This window comes from Fringilla coelebs, assembly GCF_963513975.1.
Source record: "Fringilla coelebs genome assembly, chromosome: 4".
NCBI classification, from domain to species: Eukaryota; Metazoa; Chordata; class Aves; order Passeriformes; family Fringillidae; genus Fringilla; species Fringilla coelebs.
In genome coordinates, this window is record NC_140032.1 from 59,302,264 (window position 1) to 59,328,094 (window position 25,831).

A 25,831-nucleotide genomic window follows, 5' to 3' on the forward strand; every position below is an offset into this window, starting at 1 on the left:
CCTGAATTTGATTTTTTTCCATTTGTTATTGGCTTCCTACCCATTCTGAGTATCCTTGTTCAGATCAAATACTTCAGGAACCGCTTATTTACTCAAAAAGCCTTTTTCTGTAAGCAGAGGGTAGCAGAAGCCAGCTTCAAAACAAAGAATGCAGGTGGTTCTTTACACAACGTAAAGAATCTATCACCAAAAGCATACCATGGTGATTAAAAGTTCAATAGGATCCAGAGGAAACAGAACAAGTACATATTAAAAAAAAAATTAACACATTAATATTGGCTAAATACACAGAAGCTGCATCCAATTCAGAAATACCCTGAGCAAAAGTTACTGGAGAGTGGAAGAGTATCATACTTGTCCTATTTTATTCTTTTTGAGCATGCCTTCATGTCTATAGCTGGAGATAGGACAAGAAGTAAAGTGGAGCCTTTACCTAGACCAATAGAACCATTCCTAAACTGTAATCACTCAAACAAATAGCAAGAAAATTTTGCCGGTGCATATTTTTGTTGGTTTGGAATTTGAAATGCCTGCCTGTAGGCAGCAAATTGACATATCCCCCCTCAGCTGTACACCCTTGGTAAAGTAGCATTTTAAACAATTATGGCAGGGGGGTTGGACCTGGATGTTCTTTAACATCATTTTCAACTCAAACCATTCTACAATTCTCTTAATACCTCAAAACATACATTCTTCAAGGTATATACAAACATTTCCAACACCAACCTATCAACTAGTCTGATGGCTAAGCAATTTACCATGGATCTTGAACAGAATATTTTTAACATTTCCAATAGATGAAAACTGCTCTATTTCCAACTGTAACAAACTGTTCTGCTGCTCTCATTCATATATATACACACATGCATGCTCCTTAAAAATTCATTTTTCTCAGAAACTAAAAAAAATCCTTCTAAACAGTTTAACATGTTCTACAATTAAGGATTATATCGAGCAGTGGAAACACACTCATCAGCAGGCAAAAAAGGGAAAATTCTTCACTAATCCATCCTTCCCATAAAGCTGGTGGAGTTTTGATAATTTATTTTGGTTATGAAACAAAGGAGAAGGATGACTTTGGTACTGACAACTATGAATGGGGCACTAAGGAGCAGGGTGGGAAAATGTGTTAACATATGACTAAGAGACATATTATATCCTAGAGTAAAGGTCAAATCTGCATGAAAAACTTGTTCATAGAGAGATACACTAATCTTTAAGTGCCTAAAGTAAACTATCAAGAACTTTTCAGCAGTGTTTGCACTTGGTGTCAGCACTCTCTCAGCACCACATCCACTACAGGCTTGAATGAACTCAGCAATAAAGAACATATAGTGAAAAGTAGATTATATCTCAGCTGAGTTCTTCATAATTAAAAAAAGTTAGACTGCATGTTAAGCAGAATCTCTGAAAACATAAATTACTTTTAAAGGTTGAAGCATGCTTCAGTTATTTTAATCTATGAAACTCCATTGAAAAAAATTAGAAGCAACATGGACTTATAGGAAATCATATCTAGAAACCATGCAGCAATTTAATACCAAAATTAGCACAGGCCAAGTACTTACAAAAGAGGAACATTTTGCAAAGATGTGACACAAATTAATATAAAAATAAAACGAGAACACATTTGAGATAGTTATCCAGTATATCTACAGACATACCTGTATGCTCAAATAAAATTTAGAAACTATAAACAAATAACGAAAGAACAATCAAAAACTGGCTGAGAAAAAAAATCATTTCAATAAATATTTTCATAGCCCTTTCTCTACAGAACATTACCACTGTTGCTGAATCCTGAAACAAAGTGAGAACTTGCAAAAATATTTACTACTATCTTAAAAATTCGGAACCTCTTGTCACTCAAAAAACATGATTGAACAGGCTTGGATTTACTGAAATTTAAACAAAGGCTTCTCTATGAAAGCTTCAACGTGGCATCTCTGTAACAAGCCAAACTACCTCACTAATCAATAGAGAGGGTTTGATTTCAATAAGGGTGATAAAAGTTACTCTAACCCTGGCCAGCTACAAGCTCTCAACAGATGATCGTCATTAGGGCTCTATCGGGGTCCCACGTACTCGGGCTGTACAAATGTGTCCTATTAGTACATGGTCTGTCTGTTTGGCAACTCCGGGCTCAAGACAAATGGCAGCTGCTGCCCTTCAAGGTCTGAAGTCAAGTCCTCTGGGAATCTGAAAGCCCAACTGGAAAAATCAAGGCCTGTTCATTAGAGACTGCTCCAGGGGAAACCTGCAAGGCTGCCATTAGAACTTTATAAAAGAGCTAATTATTTTTATAAGACGTTTAAAACTATCAAGCACACCCAGTTATAATAAAAAGTATTTACTGCTGGCATTCCATTAAAAAAGACATTGTTTTTTGACAAAAAAACTGCTGGCGACAGTACACAACTGAAGTCTTTGTATTGAAAAATTTAATGAGTCTTCTACGAGAAAGCTGTGTAAAAATTGACTAGATGAGAGAGCTTCTCAAGTGAAGGTATAACACCACACTCACTAATGTGAGAAAGTATCCCAAACACACTCATATCAAACTAATGAACCACACATAAAGGTGGGCTGAGATTGTGCACATGTGATTATCTACCCCTGAAAAACAGAAGGAATTCAAGAAACAAACACGTTCAGTGTTGTAAAAGTGACTGAAAAGAACAAACAAAATCCTTGTTTCAAATCTGTGCTGCGGAGGAACAGCCAAACATGCTGCAGTACGTGTGTATTAATAAATCAGTCAGAATGGCACAGGACCCACATGGTATCAAACATTAGGACTAAGCAGAAAAATGAAAATTACCACTGTTTCAGTATTTTTCCTGTTTTATCAAACACCAAAACAATAATAACGATAACTCCTTCCATAAAATATACTCTGGGGAAAAGTTGGTACATGACCTTTTTTTTTTTTTTGTCATAACCACAAAACTCTTAACTATTTTAACTATGAAACCAAATCAAAGTTTCTGATACTGAAATATTTTCTCAGCTGCACAAGATGACAACACTGTATTGAGTTCTAAGGTTATAACAGATCACCGCTACGGAGTATTTATTACAAATCTTTTAAAAGTGCTATATGAAATTCATTAGTGCTCCTTAATCAATTCTAGGACCAACACACACATGAGCTTCCAACTGCCTAATTCAAAAAAGCAATTACAACCCTAGTCCTCATGTAAAAGGACGACAGAAAGAAGCTATGTGAAACCAGTTTAAAAGAATGAAAATGTAAAGAAAACAGATTAGGAATGATTTATATCAATGCCTAGTGCTGAAGTTAATTACAACTAACCCAATAAAATAGTGCCTTTATTATTGTACAGCAAGTAATAACTTTAAACGCAAAAACCAGAACTCTTTGCTGACTTTTGCATGCTCAATTCCACAGCACACTACATTAAGAATTAAAGAAGTAGTAAATAAGCCATACAGAAACAGCAGGTTTTTAACTAAAAGCAGAAGACTCCCCTGCTGTTTAACCATGTGGGTTATTCCATGTAAACAGAGCTTCCTATAAACTAGTATTATGTTGTTAGTGGTAAATGCCTAAAACTATAATGAGAGTTTAATTTCAATACTTAAAAGTTAGAGTTCAAGTCACAGTAAGCTTTTATAGATTCTGAGAATAAATTATACACATGTAGAGCTGCAGTTACATACTTAAGTATTAAATTCTTCTGTAAAAATACCACAGAAAAAACTGTCAGCTTGTCAGACAATGCCTTTTGTGCTATGAGATTACTCTCAAAGTGACAACTGTAGCCTTCTCTACAAAGGACATAAATCTATCCTAAAAAAATACATTGTTATGAAAGATATACTATATTAAATATTACAGCATCTTTATAAATAATATTACAATCTTTAAAAACTACACACAACCAAAAATCTTGAGATAGGTTGCATTTGCCATAATTTATGGTAACACCAAATATTCTTAAAAGAGCAATAAAAGAAAACTTTAACTTAATACAAAATTATAAAAATATCACATATAAATATAACAGTAATAATTTTCACAACATAAAAGCTGCATATCTCTCTGATCAAAATGCATAAACTTCATTTTTGTATCTAGTTTCAAAGAAGTATGAAAAACTGGGGAAAAAACTGAATGAGTGGTTTTCAGGTCCCCAGTTTCTGATGGAGGAAGCAATTTCCCCAGGCAGCTTTTCCTTTTCTCTCTCCCACTACCAGGCTGTTGCCATGACACCCCATGAAACAAAATTAGGGGTCAGGTTTGAGTTCATCTAGCAGCAAACCTTCTCCACTGCAGTTTCCTCTCCAGGTTTTTTAACCATCGGCTATTTTCAATGCCAAGATGAAAGACCAGTTTCAGAAAGAATACAAACAGGAATCTTAAAAATTAATTGAGAAATCCAAGTACCAAGCAGTTCCGTAAATAGGCAGCAAGGGAAAGCACAAAACTCTTAAGTCAAAGGAGATGAGGCAGAAAAATAGACATGAAGAAAAGCAACAACATAAGATGAACAAAGGGAAAAGATCCAAATAATTAAGCTGCAGTGCCAGCATCATTTTCATGAACGAAGGCAAACAAATTGAGGAATAGCAGGAGCATAGTGCAACTGACCCTTGATTTCAGTACTTTTTTGTTTAACGGTAATGGTAATTTGAGATTTTGTAAAACCACTGAACAGGAAGGAAAATGCCTTTCAAGGTAGACTACAAATTACAAAAATGAGACAATCCCAGCAAACTCAGTGCTGCACAGCAGCACCAGTAGTGCTGGACTGGTCCCAGTGATAGCAACATTCATCATCACCATGATATAGCAGCAATCTTCCTGCTCCACTCTCTTAGCTTCAAATAAATAAATAAATTTAACTACTAAAGAAATACTACACTAGTTTTGGAACCATAAGCCCCTTTATACGCCGGGGGGGTTGGAAATAATGATCTTTAAGGATCCTTCCAACCCAAACCTTCTATGATTCCATGATACTGGTATCACCCTTTTCCCCAAATGTAGCTTGGTTTCTATTTAAACTCTCATAATGAACACATGCACATGATGAACATGATTCTTGCTATCATTGTACCTCTGAGGGAATGAAATTCAAGTATCTAAACCAATCCCACCTCTTCACTCATAACACAGGATGTCCGAACCTGTCCCTTGATATTCCCTTAGACAAGCCTATACTAATGCAGATCTTTTCTTAAAAGATTTAGAGAAAATGAGGCTAAATCAATTTTTTTAAAAAGGCAAAAAAACTACTATCTCTCCCATTACTCTCCACTTGCATACTCTGTTCCCTAACTCATCCTACATCTATTGTCTTAATTTACACTAAAATATAATATATATAAAACATGCTGCAACAAAGGTCCCTATTATCATCTGTCACTACAATAAACATGATAAATAATAAGGTTTTGCTCCCTTCACTGAAAATCCTTACCTGCACTCACCAAGCAGATTTATCAGAAGAAAAATATATCCATCTTGGTTTCAGGTAGAAATAGAAATAAATGTCTGCAGAACTATTCAAAGAGCACTGGAAAATTCAGCTGTTTCTTCTGAATGAAAATTGACTCTGAACTAGGATCTAACACCTAACAGACCTCAATATCATGACTGCTGCATAATCTGAATTATGAGTTTTTATCACTTAAGTTACCACAAAATACTCATGGAAAAATTAGTGCATTGCCAACAATCCTTGATGAGACAAATGTTATCCCAGTTCCACAAATAGGCAAAAAGCAGAGATGCATAGAAATAAGAGCGCAAGTCAGACAATAAACTGAACAAAGTTTCTCTGGGTGGAATTTCCAGTAAATAGAACAGCTTCCCAAATCCTGAGTTCCCCAAGCAGGTCTGCTTGGAAACAGACACACATTATTTGGTTTATTAACACAAACAGAAAAGTTCCCATATTTGTAATTAGTATTATATCAGCAAGAAACATTGCTGCTCACTGAACTTTCGATAATCTCCTACCCCTCCCCTGCCCTAACCCTCTTTCCATAGTCTCAAATTAAACAGACTGGCTGTAAAACAGCAGGGTGTCAAATTAAAGCACACTTTATTTTCAGAGGTCTCCACACTTCGCGGCTGACTTCCTGTCAGGAAGAGTTCCATTTCAGTGCAGAGCCCCACCAGCAGGGAGCTCACAGAATTAAGTGCCAGTTGATATTACTTTGTTTTGCATTTACCACCCCTGAGAATATTGTTCAAAGATCTAGTTATAAAGTCAGCGTGGTATCATCCTTCTGACTAGACTGCCAAGCCACAGGGTGTGCTCTTGCTGCACAAAACTCACCTTAAATGGTGGTGTTTTTTTAAGTCCTAGTGTGCTGGTGAAGCAACAGGATGCCTTTTTTCTTCAGAAAAGTCTTGTTTCTGTAGCTAAATTATGTTCCCTCAGTTTTGAACATCTGCAGCACTGTACATGAATGGAAATTTGGCTGTCCTGTTCCCCTATCCCACTCCCAAGATCCACATTCACAGTAGACAATCCACTCTCCTCCCTAGACATAAAAACGTATACATTAATCAATCAAACTCTCAGCAACACAGCTTTAAGGGCTAATATTTCTAGCTGTAGAGGGTGTGTTTTCCATTAAACTCACACCAACACCATGTCCTGAATTTCTCACCAAATGCAAATAATTTTTAATGCATGAGAGTTTTTCTTCATACGAGCTTATAATATATGAGAAGTCAATAGAATCACTAAAGATTGTACTTTATGAAAAGAAAATCAGAGAGGAAAAATCCTCACTTCTGCCATAGAATTCTGTTTTAGTAAGAACAACTTCAGAAAGTTCATCTCTCTACATTCCAGTGTGGCAAACTATTTCAAAAAATGGTTTTGTGGTTTGTAACCCTACCTTTTATCCATTTCTCCACCAAAAGCCTGCAAGACATATTGAATCCTCCAACCAGAATTCCAAGAAACAATGCTTCTCATCACTCCAAACAAAAATGTCACAGCTTTACTACACCTGTACACTTGTACATTTTCTCCGTCTAATATAGAGAACCCATCTTGACTTTTTTTTCATACTTCAAAACCACAAAGCTCAAAATTCCTTCCCAGAAAGCAGGTGCATAGCATAAACCAAAAAACATTAGTTTTTGTTCATCTTAAAATCTCACATTGTACATTTCATCTCCAAACTGGAGAATGAGTAAACCCTTAAAACATCCTCCTAGACTCAGTATTATGGAAAGATATAAGGATATAAAGCAAACACATTTTTACGACTGACACCACCACCTGCCAGGATCCAACTACCAAGTGCTTCTTGCATCACTAAGTCAAGAATAGGTCACTTATTATTCGTGCAGTATTGGCAAATAATTCTCAATACATCCAACCTATTTTCACACTTAAGGCAAAAGCAAAGTTAAAAACGTCTTTGATTTCTATTACCAAGCAAACTGTCAGCATGCATCCATTCATTCATGGCCTATTGTTTCTTGCATGAGTCTATCACAATAATGTTTTTAAAATTTAGTCACTGTTAGACACAGACATACATGTTAAATAACCCATCTATAAGCCATACTAAAAGCACTATATTCCCAAAGTCAGCAATTACACCTAAGAGATAAAACAGATTTCAAGCAGATCTTAAGTGTAGTAAAGTTTGAACCTTAGTAATTTTAAGAATAGGAGTTTAAAAGAAACTCCTACTTAAACATACTAGGGTGCTCTACAAGCAATTCCATGGAACTCAACAGGCAATTAAACTCTAAAACAATTTAGAAAGCAACAGGAAATCAGAGCGGGGATGAAGTTCTAACAAACAGGCTTTGCATTATCATGGGGTTTCACACAGAAAATATTACAATAATCTAGTTCTGGAGAGACAAAATCTACATACTGCTTAAGTCAAAGAACAAAAAAATATATGCAGCTAATTTAAATGCATTTTCAACATTCTCCAGTTCAAAGGAAAGGGTTTCCCAGCTGTTTCCATTTATTTCAATCTTATCAGATTTGCACTTCAGACAGTTATCTACCAATCTGATCTTCAGTTTTAGACACTTCAAATGTGTTCAATGAAGCAAGTAGCAAAATATCCACAGCACATGTAATCCATTTGTAATTATCCCAAGTACTCCACTCAGAGACAAATACAAAGCATGAAAGTTGTCAATAGATGTTTTCAGCACCCAAACTGAAATCCTCAGATTTCAGAGATGGAAGAAAAACTCACACTCAGGAAGGAAAGAATTTACACTATGCATAAACCCCCAGACATATCAGTAAGGGAGAACCCAGGTGTTCTAGAGAACAGAATTGGTAACATAACCTTCTGTTTTGTTAGGAGACTTACTGACAAGACAGAATCTGAAATCCAAGCACCAAAGGACCACATTTAAGGAATCTGGATTCCACAGCCAGTGCCCACCCACACCTTCCAGGACTTTCATTCACATTCTCCCAAGTTAATCCTACTGACCACTATCCAAGCAGCTCACTGTGTGTATATCAAGTGTCTGGCAATGCAGAAGAATACAGAAATCCTGTATCACAACAAATAAAATGAAATGGCAATTGAGGACAAACAGATGAATCACAATGTTGCTTTTACAAATTGAGAGAGCCTAATTTATTTCAAAACTGGACTCTTCCACATGACTGCTGAATACCCTTAATCTCCTGGACTATTAGCTACTTTGTGAGGATATGTTGAAACTTTTCAGACAGATTATTTTACCTGGTATAATTGTTACCCAAAACATCAATTGAACTTAAATCTCTCCTGCTCCAGGAGAATACCTCGATAGCATGGCGCCTGGCTACTGTGAGATCTCCCTTTTCCTCTCCCTGGCTTTCCAACCTCTGTAGATTAAAACATACATTGCAGGGGGAAAAGGATTTTTGAGGAGAAAAGAGTTTATAATGTAAAATCTTTTCACTGAAAATATCAGAAGTAACACTATACATTTCCCAATTACTTTCCATCTAGTTGCACCCTAAAATAGATTAGGATGAAGATCTTCCATGTTGTTTTCCAGTTACAAAGACCATGCAGTATTTGTTACTGAATTACACTAGAAACATCCTTACTGCTGCTTGCATAACAATTATTAATTAACATGCTTGGCAATCCTATGTTTTCAAATGTTAGAATTTACAGTTTTATTAACGTGCCTGGATCAACATGGTATGAAGCAGATCTGAGCAGCTTAAGAATTTAGATATTCCATAATAGAGTAAGATGATCTTGAATATTCTCCCTTCCACAGCTACCTTATCTCTACAAAAAGCTAGGCTAGCAAATATTCTTCCAATCTTCAAATACTTCAAACAAGCACAAGCAATAAAATTTAAAAATAATTTTTAAAAATTTTAAAAAAGAAGAAAAAAATGCACTATAAAGCTTCTGGCACAACATTTCATGGCAAGTAAGTAATATAAGGCACAAGGCAAACACCTATGGGCATGATTAATGCAAAATCTTCCCCTAAACTTCTCAATTTAGACATTCGTAAGTTCTTTTGTCAATTTTTGTGTGTTAAGATCTAAATCATTTTCGTTTGCCTGATAAAGCTATATTTCTTATTATTTTATAATAAAAGCAATCTATCACTGAAGCTTTTTAACTCAAGTACAGCTGCATTAATCTTTGATACAGACTAAGATCCTATTGGCAGAAGTTCACACTGTATAAAAAGAAAACCTTTCCACTCCTGATATCTTCTAAATGGCTTTTAAAAGGAAATTAGAGCATGTATTAAAGTTGATAAAAAAATCACCTGACAGCTTACAAAATCCCTACAAAATCTACCCTTTATGCCAAAGCACACATATATATATTTTTGACCGCATATCTAAAGGACTATGAAATTATTTTTAAACTTATTTTCAGCTGTTATAACAAAGTGATTAGATGGAAGAACATTATTGTGATTAAAACACAATCATCTAATATTTGAGGCACATAAAAAGTATTCCAAGGGCATTTATTCTCTTCATATCTCAACTAGGATATTGCTAAAGAGTTTCCATGAATCTGCTGAGTTCGGCTGCCATGGTATCACAGTGACATTGGTCTTTAGATAACCTATGGTCAATTCAATTAAAACTTCATAGCAATCACTGCAGTTATCCATCACATCAAATTGCACTTAAAAGTAAATTAGGAACCAGTGCAGATCACAGAGCATCAGCATAATGTGTTCTCTAAACCAACACTGAAAACCTGCCATCTTCTACATCAACAAAAATCTCCAAGCAATTCAAAGGCCTGCCACATTTTAGAACACACTGCAGAAATCCATTCCTGAGGTAATGAACTTGGATCATTGATGCAATTTTTTTTTTTCTGAGCAGAGCATACTCATAAAAGCATGAAGATCCCACTGCATTCACAAACATTTAAGCAATGGGGTGAAAGAGGAAGGAGGCTGTGGAAAAATTCTGCTGAAAAAAATCCAACTCCTATTGCTCTTCCTTAGGGAGAATAATGGAATCATATGGTTTTTATGGGTACATGGAACATGTTGGCATTGCTCAATACAGATTCCTTATCACAGAAAGAGAGATAAGACGACCAAGATGCTGCTCGTGCAAGGGATGCATGCTGACTTCTTTATGAGCACCAGAATCTACCAGCAAAGGGATTTGGTAGAATATGAAGTATCATGGTTCATTGCACTTGTGGCAAAAATGTCACCTCGACACCAGCGACAACTAAGTTAGACAAGAAAAAAAAGAAAAATGAAAGCAAGCTGAAGACCTCTAACCCTCTAACCTGAAGACCTTTGCCTATAAGGGCAGTAAGACCAACTTTTGCAGTGTAATTTTTTTACTAATCAGCCTCTGCTGTATTTTTTAAATGCACAGGTAAACCTCCAAGAACTGTCAAAGCTGCACATGACCTGCTCAACCATGACTATATTTCTATGGGCAATACGAGGAGATGCTATCTCTGCACATGAAAAATATTTTGATTATTAGGGTTCATGCTTCCCTCTTCCATCTCCCCATGGAAGTAATACTTTATCAAGGTCCACTATACATCTAATAGTTATGGTTATGTAGTTATATTGCAATATATTATATTAGTATTTTCAGAAGACAACATATTTAGCAATTACATGTACTGAAACACTGGTCTTGTTTTTATATACAACATCAGCTACCAAGAATGTGCCTTTAGTCCTTTAGAAAAAACAATGGATAGAGGAAGGAGGAATCAAGAATCAGAACACCTTGAACAAGCACATGGGGTGCATGCGTGGGCAGTGGTGGTGGAGGGGTCATACAAGTTGTTGCAGTATTCATTCATTTTCAGTTGTAACCACTTAAATAGGTTGGGTTCTCTAACACAAACCCCACTGATGATTCAGTTGATTGATTACAGAAAGCAGCATTTTTCAAGTGCCAGAAATTCTGTAAATCCAAAGGCATCAAGGAAAATTATAGAACCTATCTCACCTATTTTGTACCTTTTCACTGTGAAGCTACAATAATCAGACAAATGCTTCATGCACATGAGCAAGAGATAAATATTTTTCATTCCTTCATGAGAGAAGAGGGAAGACCACAGTCTACACTCATGTATTTCTACACAGTCATGTATTTTGAGAAAATATCTGACAAATGAAAGGAAGCACAGTAGCATTTATGCTTTATGGACAAGCACTCAATTCATCCATGCTGCTTTGAGTTTCTTCAGGGATGACATCAGTTTCCCTGTGAAGAAGCCTTGTCTCACAACTGCATGTGAGCACATCCAACATCCTAATGTCACTCATTTAAGATGGGAGAACAGAAAGAGAACTTCTCTCTTTCAGCTGGTTTAATTACCCCAACAGGATGCCAGACCAGACGAGATGGTGCTTCCAGGTTCACTGTACTGTATGCATTTCTGATAAATGGGAAAAGAATAGATGACCTGGCAGAAGGCTCAGACAATAACATGTGATTTACAGGACATGAATGCAGCTACTATAAGATTTATCTGACAGCCCTCTCCGATAGTGGACTGTTGAGTATCCGATGGAATGATTTCTAGTCTGGAAAGTCTGCTACTGAGTAGCCATACACATTATTTATTTATTAGATGTTTTGGGTTGAAACCATTTTTAAATGATGCACTTCACAATGCTCAGCCATAAATTTAGTTTTAAACCCTAGTAGGGAGGTAGTGTTATTGGAATGTGTGTCAGACTGAATTAGGATGAGCAACACAACGCTTTTATAAAGTGGCCTTGAATGCAACGTCAATTCCTTCAAAAATGATATTAATGTCAAATAAGCAGGAACACTTTGCAGTAATATTAAATGAAGGATTCTTTATGTCTTGATAGATTTATAGAAATGTAAGTACACACACACACACGTCTCAAAATGTAGCGTGTCTATCAAAAAACACAACTGTTTTGTCTTAGAAAAAGACTTTTGCCTGTGTCTCAAACCACCTGTTTCTCTTTTTACCTTGTGTTAAACAGAAAGCAATATATCAACATGCAAACACAAAAATATTAAATAAGGGTCTTTTACCATATGCCTAAATATATGAGTTTTAAACGAGAAAAAAAATTAACCAGGTGTCACAAATAGTTTCAGAGAATTGTACCTCTTGAATTCTTTTAAAAATTACTTCACCGATTAAAGAGCTTTATTTTCACAATTTTATGAAAAAATGGTAGGGTATTATTATTCCATTTTCCACTTCCGTGGAAGAGAACTATAATTCAGCCACAGATCTAAATCAGCATCAGAAAAATTTCAGGTGCTTCAGAAAAACAATCCAAGTACTTACATCATATCTACAATGTTTAAAATGAATTTTGAGAAGAGGTTATCATAAAAAACACCGAAGAATAATCAGAGCAATCTTTCAATTTCATAAAACGATGGCTGAAAAATTTGGGATGTTTTAAATCAAATTTGCAGATAGTTACTTCATAACTATGCCACATTATTTATGTGATTAAAAACTGGTTTTTGACCTGATCTTTTGATCTTTGGCACTGCATCCTCTCCATCTCCTCTTAAAAATTAATTAAAATTTTAGCAAAAGGATATCACTTCATTTCCCACCCTATCTTACAGGGAAAAAAAGAAAATAAAAAGAAGGAAAAAAAAAGAAAAAAAATCAATCAAGCTCAACCCATCTCCTCCCAGTATCTGTAAAATGTCGGCTTGAAATTCAATTTCATATCTCTCAAGCTTTCATGTAGCAAAAGACAGTTCACTTCTTAACAAAATAAATCACTTCTGTGATTGCCATGCTGACCTCTTTGAATTAGGAAAATTCAAAGTGAAAAATGTAATTATCACCCCAGAACAATCTGTATACATCTGGAGCTAATTTTAGATTCATTTCTCACATCATTTTTCATATTCTGCCAAAAATTACAGCTGCTATGTAACTTTAGAAAGACTTTGTGACTTTATTGGTTTATTTCTACTACTCCACAAAGAACCACCTCAGCCTGTGCAACTTGCACTGCTAAGCAATCACGGTAGCTTCAATTTGATTAGATTAGCATTAAGTGGCATTGTGACACATATGACAAATAGGTGCATTAGAGCACGTCATTTATTCCTTATCCTTTCCACTTCCCAAAACCAAACAAGTGACGTACAGTACACAGCACAACATGATTTTAAGAAAGATTAGATTACCTTACCCAAAAAAGGGGGAAAGGTCAAGCACTAATTATTGATACAAACAGCATGGATACCAAAAACTAATTTTTCTAAATGGCAATACCAAGTTGTAAGACACATATTTAATACCTGGATTAGTTTTTACTTTAACATATTCCTGAATGAACAGTAAAATTTGTTATATGGATTTCTCAGCAGTAAAGTTTCTTTAATAATTTAAATCAGCTGCAAGTTCATATTCTAGAAGTTGTGAACAATGTTCACTTCCAGTACTGCCGTATGTAATATAATGTCTAAATTCCAAAAGTTCCATAAGGAATATTAAATTTCTTTCAGGGTAAAATGATACCATATTTCCTGAGGAAGATGGAAAACTAGATGAGCAAAGTTCTGGTTACATTCATTAAAAATAACCCCACTGGAAAACATAACTACTCTTCACTAGTTCATTGTAAAATCTATTAGGTGTAATCTCCAGAAGTAATTGTTCTTATTGCACTTTATTGACAACGCAGACTATCGATTTTTCACACCTTCTATGATTCTTTCATTTGTATTCATGAAATGTCTATCAGCACACTCTAAATAAATTTGGCAATATAGGCACTAAAACGAATAAATCGATGTGAAGAAACATTAATTTTGCATTATCCTTATTCGTCAGGCAAGCAAACCATAGGGGTTGTAAATGAAGGTCAAAGGTTCTGAAATGGGTCAGAACCCTTGACCTCTAGACCAATACCATTCCCATTAAAAAAGGCTATTTTAAAGTTTTAAGTAGGGGAATTTACTACCAGAAAGGTATAATTTTAAGGCACCAAAAGAAAGGCTCAATAAAAACAGTCTTCCATTTAATTACAAAAAAAAAAAAAAAAAAAAAAAAAAAGAAAAAAGTCCAATTAATAAAACATACATAATTTTCAGAAAGTTCCTTAGGATCTGTCTCTTTTTGAACCACAGGAACAGGCAGTTCTCAAGTTCTTAGATATCTAAAATCACTTTGCCTTTAGGAATGTAGAATGTACCAAACTGATGACAACCAGGGTTGCTTTCTTAAATTTTTCTCAAATCCTTAGTACTTGTCAAATCAATTAGGAATGACAGGGTTTTAAAAGTATTTATCACTCATTTCATAACCTCTACACAAAAGGAAAAATTCTATTTATCCCAGAGGATTCAGCATGTCAAGATGCAGGAATCAATCTGTTTCTTTAACTTTAATATTATATCGATCCTACCCCATCTTACAAAAATGACCGCACAGAATTATGTAGGCACACAATCTTCAAGGTTATGTAAATGCTCAAGAGCAAGGTAACAAAACCCCACTTGAATAGACACAATTACTATTTTTCTTAATCAAAAGGCCTTGTACATTATCTTTTCACCTATTACACATGAACCTAAATTAAAAGTAAAATTTTAAGTAAAATTGTATCTGTCATTTCCATTGTGTTCAGACAGATCAATTTCAGACATTATTACTTAAACCTCACCTGAGAGCAAAGGAGCATCACCAGCTCCACAACTGAACTGCTAGATTTCATGCACACAAGACCTACAAAAGGAAAAAAAAGGATACATAAATGCATGCTCTTATAAACCAGCTACTAACACAAACTATTTTGAAGTGCAATAGATTTGAAGCACTTTGTCAAACAAAAGAAAACTGAAATTTTTGTGCCACTTCCAGTTCAATTTTGTACTTTATCAGCACAAAATAAAAGTACGTATGTGAGAGGGAAATCATAAATTCCATGCCTTCCATCTAAAAGAAGCAGCTAATAGTAATTCTTGCCCCCATTACTCAGTTTCATAAATGTTTGTATGTCAAAATGATCAGAAATGTGGTTAACATATGTTATATTAATCCACTGTATCTACATTTTGCTATTTCTCGAAGGATTGGGTCATTATATATGCAGAGAAGGGAAATGGCTTTATGACCTCTGCTTTCTCCATGACGCGTTCTCCTTTCAGCCCCCAGCTATCAATCAAGTTTCCATTTTGTTTCATGGCAGCAGACATCCCAAACACTCTTATTAGTACTTTGACCCTTAACCCCACACTAAACCTAAGCAGAAGTGCAAGCAGTAACCTATTATATATTTTCAGTTGTTTACAAACTAATTTGAGTATTATTATTTGTGTTGCATTTTGGTTTAGGTTTGTCTATAACTGGGGTTTAGAACCAAAAATTGGTTTCATGTGTTCATTTTTGTCTGGACAGTTCATATACTCCCAGTGATTATCCTGCTTTTTCTTTGCTCATCCAATTTATGCAATACTCATCTATCCATCTATATAACTATATTACAGTCAAAATACTTTGAACCAGATTCTCTTTTATCTTCAAAAATAAAGCTTTGAGAAAAACTGCTTTTCTATTTTTTCTTATTAAATGAATGAAATAAATTTGTTCACAAGGCAGCTGCCATAAAAATGTTTATCAGCTAAAATGATGCCCAAATGCATAAACAAAAATAGAATCTCATCTTTTTGAGTCTCAAAGAAAGCAATTCATACATTTCTTCCTTCCCTTTCTCCTTACCTCAAATGGTAAGCAAGCTAAACTCCTAAACAAAACAACTTTAATTTGTGAAATTTAATGAAGTCTCAATTTTGATATCAGCAGTCCTCAGTGAAACACTTAGCAGTGTTTGATACTCTAAATTGTGTTTCTGACAATGCTCATATTCACCCCTTCAAACAGGATGACTGTCCCATTCCAAGAAACAAGTAATTTCAAAAATGTTTTTAAAAGAACTTTAATTCCCTAGGAAGAAACTAGATCTGTTAGTGCAAACATAGCTCAAGTTAAGCAACCAAGGGATTCTATCATGAGTGCACTTATCACTGGAAGCTGCAACAAGCTCTTCTTGTCGCTTCTTAAACAGGACAAAACGTGAAAATTTCACTCTGAAAAGCTGTGGACAAAGTAATTCATATGATACAGTAAAATTTTCAGAAAATTGAAAAACTGGTGTTGCACTGCTAAATTCATTCTTCCAATATACACAACTTTTTAAATTGAGACATTAATGTCTGCATTGCAGAACTCAGCCTCATTTTTCAGCAGAGAGAAACCCACCAGTAGAAAGAAAACATCATCAATTCAATCTCGACCATTTCATGCCAATCTTCCACCAGGAAGAGCCATGATCACTGCTGTGCACAGGAATCCCCATCTTCTCAGATGTGCCAGAGAATTCTCCTCCATACTGACAAGGATTCCTCTTACCTGCATGACTCCCTTCCAATTAAAACCAAGAAGCCAGAAGCAGACTCACGTGCGAGAGAGGCAGCAGAACACATTCCACTGACATTCCACATTCCACAGTTCCCCAGAACACTTCAGATCCAACATCCCAGTAAAAGCGTCAGGACTTGTACCCAACTTGCTACACTTTACTGTGTATCAAAGAGTTGACCCTGACACCAAAATTTCTCTTAAAGCTCACACAACACATTTTGTACAATAGCTTCTATGGCACAAATGGCCAAGAGAATTGGAAAACAAAGGAAGATGGACACAGAGGTAGCAGAGGTGGTAAAGATGAGGAGTCAGTGACAATGACCTCAGAAGGCTAAAGACAGAAGGAACAAGAGGCAGTGAAATCCAGTGGACAGCACTGTTTGGGAAGGCAAGAAGAAGCTCCCTAAATAAAGAAATTTTCAGTCTCCAAGGTAACAAAGAACACAAAACCCCCCTTTTTAAAATGGAAACTTACTTGTACCTTCTATCAGCAACTCCTGCCCATGGCTGCCCAAAAGAGTCCGAGAAAGAAAGGGAGCAAAATCCACAAAAATCTCTCTCAGCAGCGGGGCAGCTTTTTCCAAAGCATGCTCAAGCCTGTCTGTAATACTAATAGAGAGATACCTGTGATTAGCAATAAAAGAAGGAAGCTAATGGAATTTTGTAAAGAGAAATATGGATTTTGACAATGTTTAAGTGATATACATATATAAGAAGGAATTAATCCAACACTCACTCTTTTCCCAAACCTTCATTAGATATCAAAAAACAGCAAAAGGACATTCTTAGGTTATGTAGTATCAGAATACCAACTGTAATATCAATAACATGAGCTGCAGCACAGCTGTCCAGATCAATTGGAGAAGTTACCTCATATTTGAGGCAGAATCCTCAGGCACTGAAGAAACTGCAGGAACAGATGGCAATTTTGAATTAGATGATCCCCTTCCTACAAGAGAAAGTAATAATAAACAAATTATATAAGAAAACATTCCAGGGATTAGAAAAGCAAACCAGAAACTAAAGCTTTGAGTTCTCAGAAACCACAGTTTTCAAGTGTTGTGTGAGGACTAGGTGAATTCTGTTCACCACTTTGTACCTCAAATATCTTTTTTCCATAGAAGTCCTATTTACTTGCATTCATATTTACCAGGTATGCCATGCCCAGTTTTTAAAATGTTCCTTCAGCACATAGAGAAATTAATTCAAGGAAGCACTGTAGTTTGTTTTGTGAAGGAAGACTAGACTGCAGTGATTCCTTCTGGTCTTATAAGGCAGGATCCTTTCTGAACAAATTTAGTAACACTTACAACCCTAGAAATGAATACAAACAATGTCTTACACCTTTAATATGCCTATAATATGCTAAAATATATAATAATACTAATATATAATAATATACAGCCAAATGGTAATGTTTTAAAACCATCTCTTTCGGTTAGTGGAAGTGCTCACCTGATTTCAAATAACTTGCACAGAAAACCCTTAACATTTTTGTCTAAAATGAAAATATATATTTGAGTCAAAATCACGCAGAAAACAATGAATGGGTATTTTCAACAGCCAGGCTTAAATTTCTGCAAAACTGAGACTCTGACAGAGGCAGCTATGATAAAATTTTCCATTGCACTGCTGGTGTCATTAGCATGATGGCAGCGGTATAACCTCATTTATGAGTTATTAACTTTGCCACATCAATTATTCAAAGGCTGATAGGGAAGACTGGGTCATTTATGTATCCTACACTTACAGAAAAAAAGCAGTTGTGTTATGTCAAATTGACACTACATGGCTCTCATCAGCACAGGAGGAATCTGTAAATATTAAATTCTGCTACTCAGTATATAGAGAAATACAACCTCCCCATACTGCAGTATGGATTGGTATTAGCAATGATGAACAGGGGGCAAGCAAGACAGCCAGAGACTTCACAGATATTTTCTGCCAGGATGGGAATGGTGACTCACAAATCTTACACTGCATTCCAAGCTATAGAGAGGAATGAATCTTAGCAGACAAGTTTCTGTGCATTTCCCAGGAGCATGACTGCTTCTAGTCCATCTGCAATCCTATCTCTTTGCACCCTGAGACCCTGTCCTATTCTCTTTCCTCTCACCTTGCCAGTTACAGAGTTTTATGCTGCTGGAAAGGAGTGGAGGGGAAAAAAAAAAAAGGAAAAAAGCCTGAAAAAAGAGGGTTTAATCATTTCAATTCTCACACCTATCTTAGCAAAGATGCTACTCTTCTTAGAACTGTAACTACAGAAAAATTCCCGATGGTCCCACCTAAAATGGAGCTTGTTAATTCAGTTAAATGCAACCTGTCTGGAAATCAGCTGCTGAGATCTTGAAACTATCTACCAAAATGTGTCAACTGAAACTTTTCAAACATTTTCAACTTGACTGAAGCGAAACAGATTTAGAAAGAGATGGCAAAGAGATAGTGAATTTATTTCTCCCATCAAATTTCAAATTTCTGCTCTAAAACTCTGACAACACAGAGCTTCTTCCAAAAAATATCAAGGGTTTCTGGTAGGTGATGATTTTTTTGTTTTTCTATCCAGAGAAGGTGGTTTTGTCCAATTTTGTTTCAAAGGAAGCACAGGAACTAATAAAATAAACTAGAATACCATAACCATGAAAAGTTTTGCTCTCATTTCTTTTTCTTTCTCCAGAGATAGGAAATATCTTTGTGAATGTGATTCATTTGTGTTTTTCATAAATTCAACCTGAAGCTCTTACGCTGACTGCTGTATAGGTACGATAGAATCAGAAGGAAAGTGAGTGGGCCACACAGAATGAAGGATAAGAAAGTGGTGACCAAAGTTTTAGCTGAAAGCAAAATGAAATGTGAATCTTCTGGGCACTGTACCCTAAATAATTTCTCTAATAAAAACTAATCAGATATATATTCCTGAAAGTTTCAAGATGATGGCAAGATTTTGTAAATGTTCTCAATATTTTCATGAATATAATTCCATGTTTTTTAACAGCAAGTTTTCCACAGTCAAACCACCAAAAAGTATTTTGGGTATTCCCAACAGAAAAGCTGTCAAATGATGTGCCAAAAATTAGAACACAGCCTCCTGCACAGAAAAACAAAGCCTACATAAGACAACAAAGCCACATGATTCAATCGTTTGTCAGATACTTAACAGCTAAAAAATTTTCTTTCCCTTTCAATTTTTTAAGACTTTAAAACTACAATGTCATTTGTCATGAGAATTTTTCTATTTAAATAATTTGACTAGAATACTCAGCTTTCTCCCCAAAGCCCAACATCCCTATTCTCATTTAACAAGTCCCTCTAACTTGAAAACACTCCGAAGTCCACGTGTCCAAAAGGTAATTTACAGGCACACACTACCCATAAAGGGACATCAGCACACTGATCTGGGTAGTCCAACACAGTCCCAAACTGAAATGGCACAGAAAGCCTTCTAAAAAAGAAAGTCCTCAACACACAGGTTGTGGAAGCACCATGTCTTGATACAGAAATGCTCACATGTGTTTTATCACATCTAAAATCTGACACCAGTAATCCGCTACTCACTGGGTATGGTTATATAGTCAATACTATATACAACAAAAATCCTACCCTATTAAAGCAAAGATCATGAGGAGAAAATAAGACTTAACAGTGAAGCATAACAGCATGATTTTTTAAATTAAATGAGACAAAAATAATTCTGCGGAGTATTTGGGCCGTCAGCAAAATAATTGAAGGAAAAAATTAGGGAAAAAACAAAATCAAAGGAAACATCTGCAAGGACAATGATAGGGCTTAATAGCCATCATGAGGCTAGTAAAGAAATATACTCTCACTCTAGGGTAACTTGGTTTTATTGTTGTTTGTTTTATTTTGTTGGGATGGGCTCTTTTAGTTTTCCATTTTGTCAACAAAACTGGTAAAAATACTTTGAGTGGGAGGTAAAGGAAATCACTGACAGCACAGGACATGATTATTTTTTCTTCAAGAAATATAAAAAACCTGCAGAAAACTAGATTAGGTATAAATGTAAAACTCTGTGAAATTTTAAGTAAATATCTACTTTTAAAAATAGACGTAACAGAAAAAGCACTGATAATTTGAATTTAACAAAGCATAAGGGAGGCATCTATATAAACTGATATTCTTTTTGAAGATCACATAAGGATATTTGTGGTCTGAATTTCTTCATGCTTATCAACACCTAAAACCACATTCCAAACTCAGTTCACTAAAAGGGGTGAATCTCAGGTTTATCCCAGCAGATAATTTCAGGGTCCTTTCAGTGGAATTAGGCATAGTGATTTTTGCATGCAGATTTTGCTTTGTATAAGTACATTTTTTACTTTATTTAACTCAGAGGTAGCTTTTTTATTACACTTTTTTCTGCTTTTAGTGAAAAAATGTAGCATATTTTCATCCACAACACACATGTGGGTAAGTTCAGTAGCTACTTCAAACATGTGGAACTAAACTGACTTATCTCTTCCTTATCCTTTCACTGATAAACTGGCTCCTTCAAACTGACAGTTTTACAGACATTTGCAAGAACATAAAAGAAAATGCAAATAGATCATCTGTCTAGCACCCTTACAGTGAAACCTTATTGTTTATTCAAGGTCCCCAAGGGTCTAAACAAACAGTGTCTCCAGCAATAAAATATTGTTAAAAACTCTTTGTGCAAGATCCTCATGCTTTTGCATGTACAAAGTGCACTTGGCAATGCACAAGCAGTACATGATAATTTACTTTGTGAGGAGGTGGAGATGAAGTATAAAAAACCCCAGAGCTGAATTAAATAACAATATCTCTTATTTTTGTACAACAGACCTACTCTACATAAATGCACCAGTGCCCTTGGTGGAAGAGGTATCTAGTAAAATAATGAGCTCATTCCGGGGCTGGAAGCGCACAATGCAAGACTACAATGAAAGGCTTTACAAGCTGATATAAGGGATCTGTTACATAAACACATCTGTAGGCTAAACCAAAACAGATTTTTATGAAACAACAGTGAAAACCTCTTTTAAGAGAAGCGGCTTTAAAACAGTTTTTATACTGACACAGTATCAAGCCATTTCCATGGCCTATCATCAGAATCTGAGGTTTTTTAAAGTGTCATTCTGCTGTGTAACTAACCTTCAACTACTGTCACTGTTAAGTTGGAATTTTCTTTGAAATAATTACTATAATCCAGTGAATTGGTTGAACAACCTCTGCACTGATGGTAACTCACTTCATGATAATTTTTCTTACTTTAGCTTGTCTCCTGTTAATTTATTTTATTGCACGACTTCAAGTTCATTTTCACCGATGTATAAAAATCAATGAACACCATTCATCTTGGCAAAACAAGCCAAGTGCTGCAGAAAATTTACATTTTCCTATGTATTGGACTAGAATTCAGGAGTCACAACTCTGTTTTTACCTGCTGTTACTGCTTATCTTGGTGTTTCTTCCAAGCATTCACTTCCTTTGTCACCTCACCCTTTGACATGGCCTTGTTTACAACAGTTTGTCCAGAGAAAAAAAAATCCTGTAACTAACTGTGTGTGGCTCAGAGGCAAAATAACTTCAATTAGGAAGGGGAGGAGGCAGGCAACAGAAACTGAGTGGAACTTCAGTGTTTTTCTATATTCAGAATGTCAGTAAGGACAAGAGACAATTCACTCCTGCTTCCATCAGAATTTTCCTATCTCCTCTTCATAAAAATCATGTTTGAACAACCATTTGGAAACTGAATAGTGAAAGCCTCAAGACTGAATTAAGGGCATTAATAAAACACATGTGAAATCCTTCAAGAACATAAACAGAGAAACTCAGAGCATCAGAGAAAACAGCGGGAGTGCAAACTGCAAAATATTTTTTAAAAATCTCACCACTTCAGAACATGGCGACTGCAATGGAAATATTTAAAAGGAAAACTGACAAACAAAAATACAGGCATCCTGCTGGCACATTCACAATAGCTCAGGCAGCTCTACCAAGTCTTAGCAGCAGCCCTTCCTGAACACAGTATGCGTAAAACCTCTGCATCACATCGTACATTCAGCCTGTGAGACAACCCAAGGAAGGAACAACTCCAGTGAACTCACCCTTCTTACATTACTACTGGCAAAAACACTCTTTTGTTCAATACCACCCCTGGTAGCAGGCATTGAATGATTGGCTCAAGATGGGCCCCCAGGTTTATCTTCTCTGGTCATTTCCAAGATTCCAGCAAACCAACAACGCAAACACCAGCCATCAGCAACAGACCGATGGTGAAGCTCAGACCGCGAGGGGCACGTGTGTGCTCAGGAAAAGCTTTCTGTGCTATGAAGCACTCCGCAATTCCAATGGGTAAAGGCGAAGAAATCTATGCAAACAGGTCACAGTGTCTGAGCCCAAAACGTGTTGAAGTATCAGAGAAACAGAGTGAGCTTGGATGGCCCTTTCCAACCCATCAACACTCTGTATTTGGTAGGCCAAGATTTGTCCCAATCCGTGTGATATGGGAGCACCTAAGCATCAAATATCTGAGATGCTCACAACCCTTGAGCTACAATCAAGATGCAAACTCCAGGAAAAATTCTTGGGAAGGAGCCGGATGAATTCTGAGAACACACAAATGGCAATGGAGGCATCTGGAACCACAGAGAGTGATATTTCAACACAAATCCTACCTTGACCAAGCAATTCTGACATCACACCTACAGGTGGAGGATGATCACATACTATGTAACCCTTATTCCCAAACTGAGTGTTTCTACACATTACTATTAGAACACTATCACCTGCTATTTAATCCTATTTCAATGTCTACACACCATTTTCCCCGCTGTTTTCTACAAAATCTGCTCAGGTCTTCATCATAAAGCATTATGTGTTCATATATTTTACATGCTATATATTATATATATAAAAATAAATACCTATAAAATTAACACACATATATATAATTATTATTTTATATAGTGTATATATAATTATATATGTTATCAATTTTTAAATGTATTAAACAAATGTATATAAAACTCACTTTAAAAAAAAGATGAGGTGTGTTTTTTAATATAGGAATAATGTCTAACAGCCTTCCTATCAAACATTAATCAGCCCCAAATTTATATTCACTACATAAGCCCCTACCTAATCTCAGCACTTTTTTTAAAAAAAGGTTTAATTTATTTCTTAACTGTGAAAGTAAACAGACTTATAATGAGTGTTAGCTGGAAAAATGAGAACAATGTAGATTCTCTGCTGCATGAAACTAAAACTAGTGAAAGAATATGTGATTTCAACTCAGAGGAAAATTATATTAATTATATTTTTGTTTTATAGGAAGCTTGCTTATTACTATTTCCATCTTCTAATAAAAAACAAATTAATGCCTTATAGAGAATTTGATTTCAAGCTGAAATTTGTGCAATTTACATGAGTAACATTAAATGTAAACCACTCCAACTCTGCAAGATTTTTGTTTCCATGCCATTATTTTACAGGGGAAAAGAGAAACTGTCTCATGTTTTAATCTGTTTCGGGCATGATTTCATTTATCCCTTTACTTTTTCTTTTAATTAATTACATTGCCAATCTAAACATGCCTATTTTTAATCCTGATTAGTTTCTTTTTAGGCATATCAGTTCAGATTACATGTCCAATTTTTGCCAAAACTTCCAGACATGATGGAAGTCACACAGTTACAAACTGCATTAGTATTGTTTATTGTCTGGATTTCTCATACATTCTACAGGCACAGGAGCACTTATTTTTTTCCTCTATACATTCCTAAAACATGACTGAATCTGAAAATCAATGTTCATCTGTTTTGTTTTTATTAATAGCAAGTGAATACCTACTTCAGAAATTGTAATAATTAAGCCTACAACGAAGTCGGGTTAATCAGTCAGCAGTCAACAAATTAGCAATTATTTTAAACAATTTCAATGTAGGTGACATTTTACTATTTTTGAAACAGATTAGCTGCTCAGAGCCAATCTTTCCCCAATAATTGTGACATTTCAAAATACAGCTAATTCTACTATTTCAAATATTACTCCTACACTAATATAATGCTCCTGCTGTTTTGGTGGCAAAATGGATTCTCCCTTTCACAAAGAGTAAGAACATACTATATTTCAATAGCTCTTCTTTTCCTTTGAAAGGACTGGAACAATACCTCTTTGATTTTCCCAAGAAATGGAATGGGCAGTTGAAGATGGGAACAAATACCTTCCAGACACACAAGTAGAGAGGATTTGGTAAGAGACCACATTTTTTTCTCCAGTTCTTGCAGTTTGGATATAAGTTCACAAAACCAGGAAGCAAGAAACTCAAACATTGAAAAAAAAACCACCAACAATCAGGCACAGCTTGAGATTTCCTTGATTAAGATCCAAATCACTTTTAAGTCTTGAAGTCAAACTTCATGGGCACAAAGATCCTACACAGCCTTGTGATTCAGACATGGCTAAGTAGAAAAGCATGGCTTTGACATATCATTTAAGGTTAAACATCATTTATCTCACACAGAACAACCGGAGAGACCAAGGGTTCAAAGGAACACTTGCTTATAAACAACCTACTCCATTTTGTCCCCACTGAAAAACTGTCCAAAGCAATTGGTTTAGCATCAACACTGAATTTGACCTCAGGCTAAAGCTATTGGAAACACTTGGCTATAATTTCCAGTTCTACTTAGCACTATCACATATACTTGGTCAAACACCCCAGAATTTATAAATTAGCTTACACTTTTTAATACTAATTTGTAATAAAAAATAGCCTTTAGAGTACACCATCCTTATACTACATACAAATTAATAAAGTATGATTGCTCTATCAAAACAGTGAGAAATCTTGAAATTACGACAAATATTTCTCAGTTGCACTTGTTGCAACATTAAGGTTTTTTTCTAATACAATATGATTTTGTCATTTTTTCTTTATTTTATTTGTATTCAGAGTAAATAGGGA

General features: G+C 35.5%; 1 protein-coding gene across 3 annotated transcripts in view; it reads right to left on the reverse strand.

The window, feature by feature from the left end:
• The window catches only part of LRBA (LPS responsive beige-like anchor protein), a 363,835-nt gene that overhangs the window by 250,652 nt on the left and 87,352 nt on the right, over window positions 1–25,831 (reverse strand). For 2 of the 3 annotated variants that reach the window (XM_084204143.1, XM_084204141.1), the window contains 3 exons: window positions 17,758–17,836; window positions 17,363–17,496; window positions 15,128–15,189 (listed from right to left, as the gene is read on the reverse strand). In XM_084204143.1, coding sequence (XP_084060269.1) covers window positions 15,128–15,189; window positions 17,363–17,496; window positions 17,758–17,836 — 275 coding nt within the window. The remainder of the gene's footprint in view (window positions 1–15,127; window positions 15,190–17,362; window positions 17,497–17,757; window positions 17,837–25,831) is intronic. The other variant, XM_084204142.1, reaches the window with a different exon arrangement.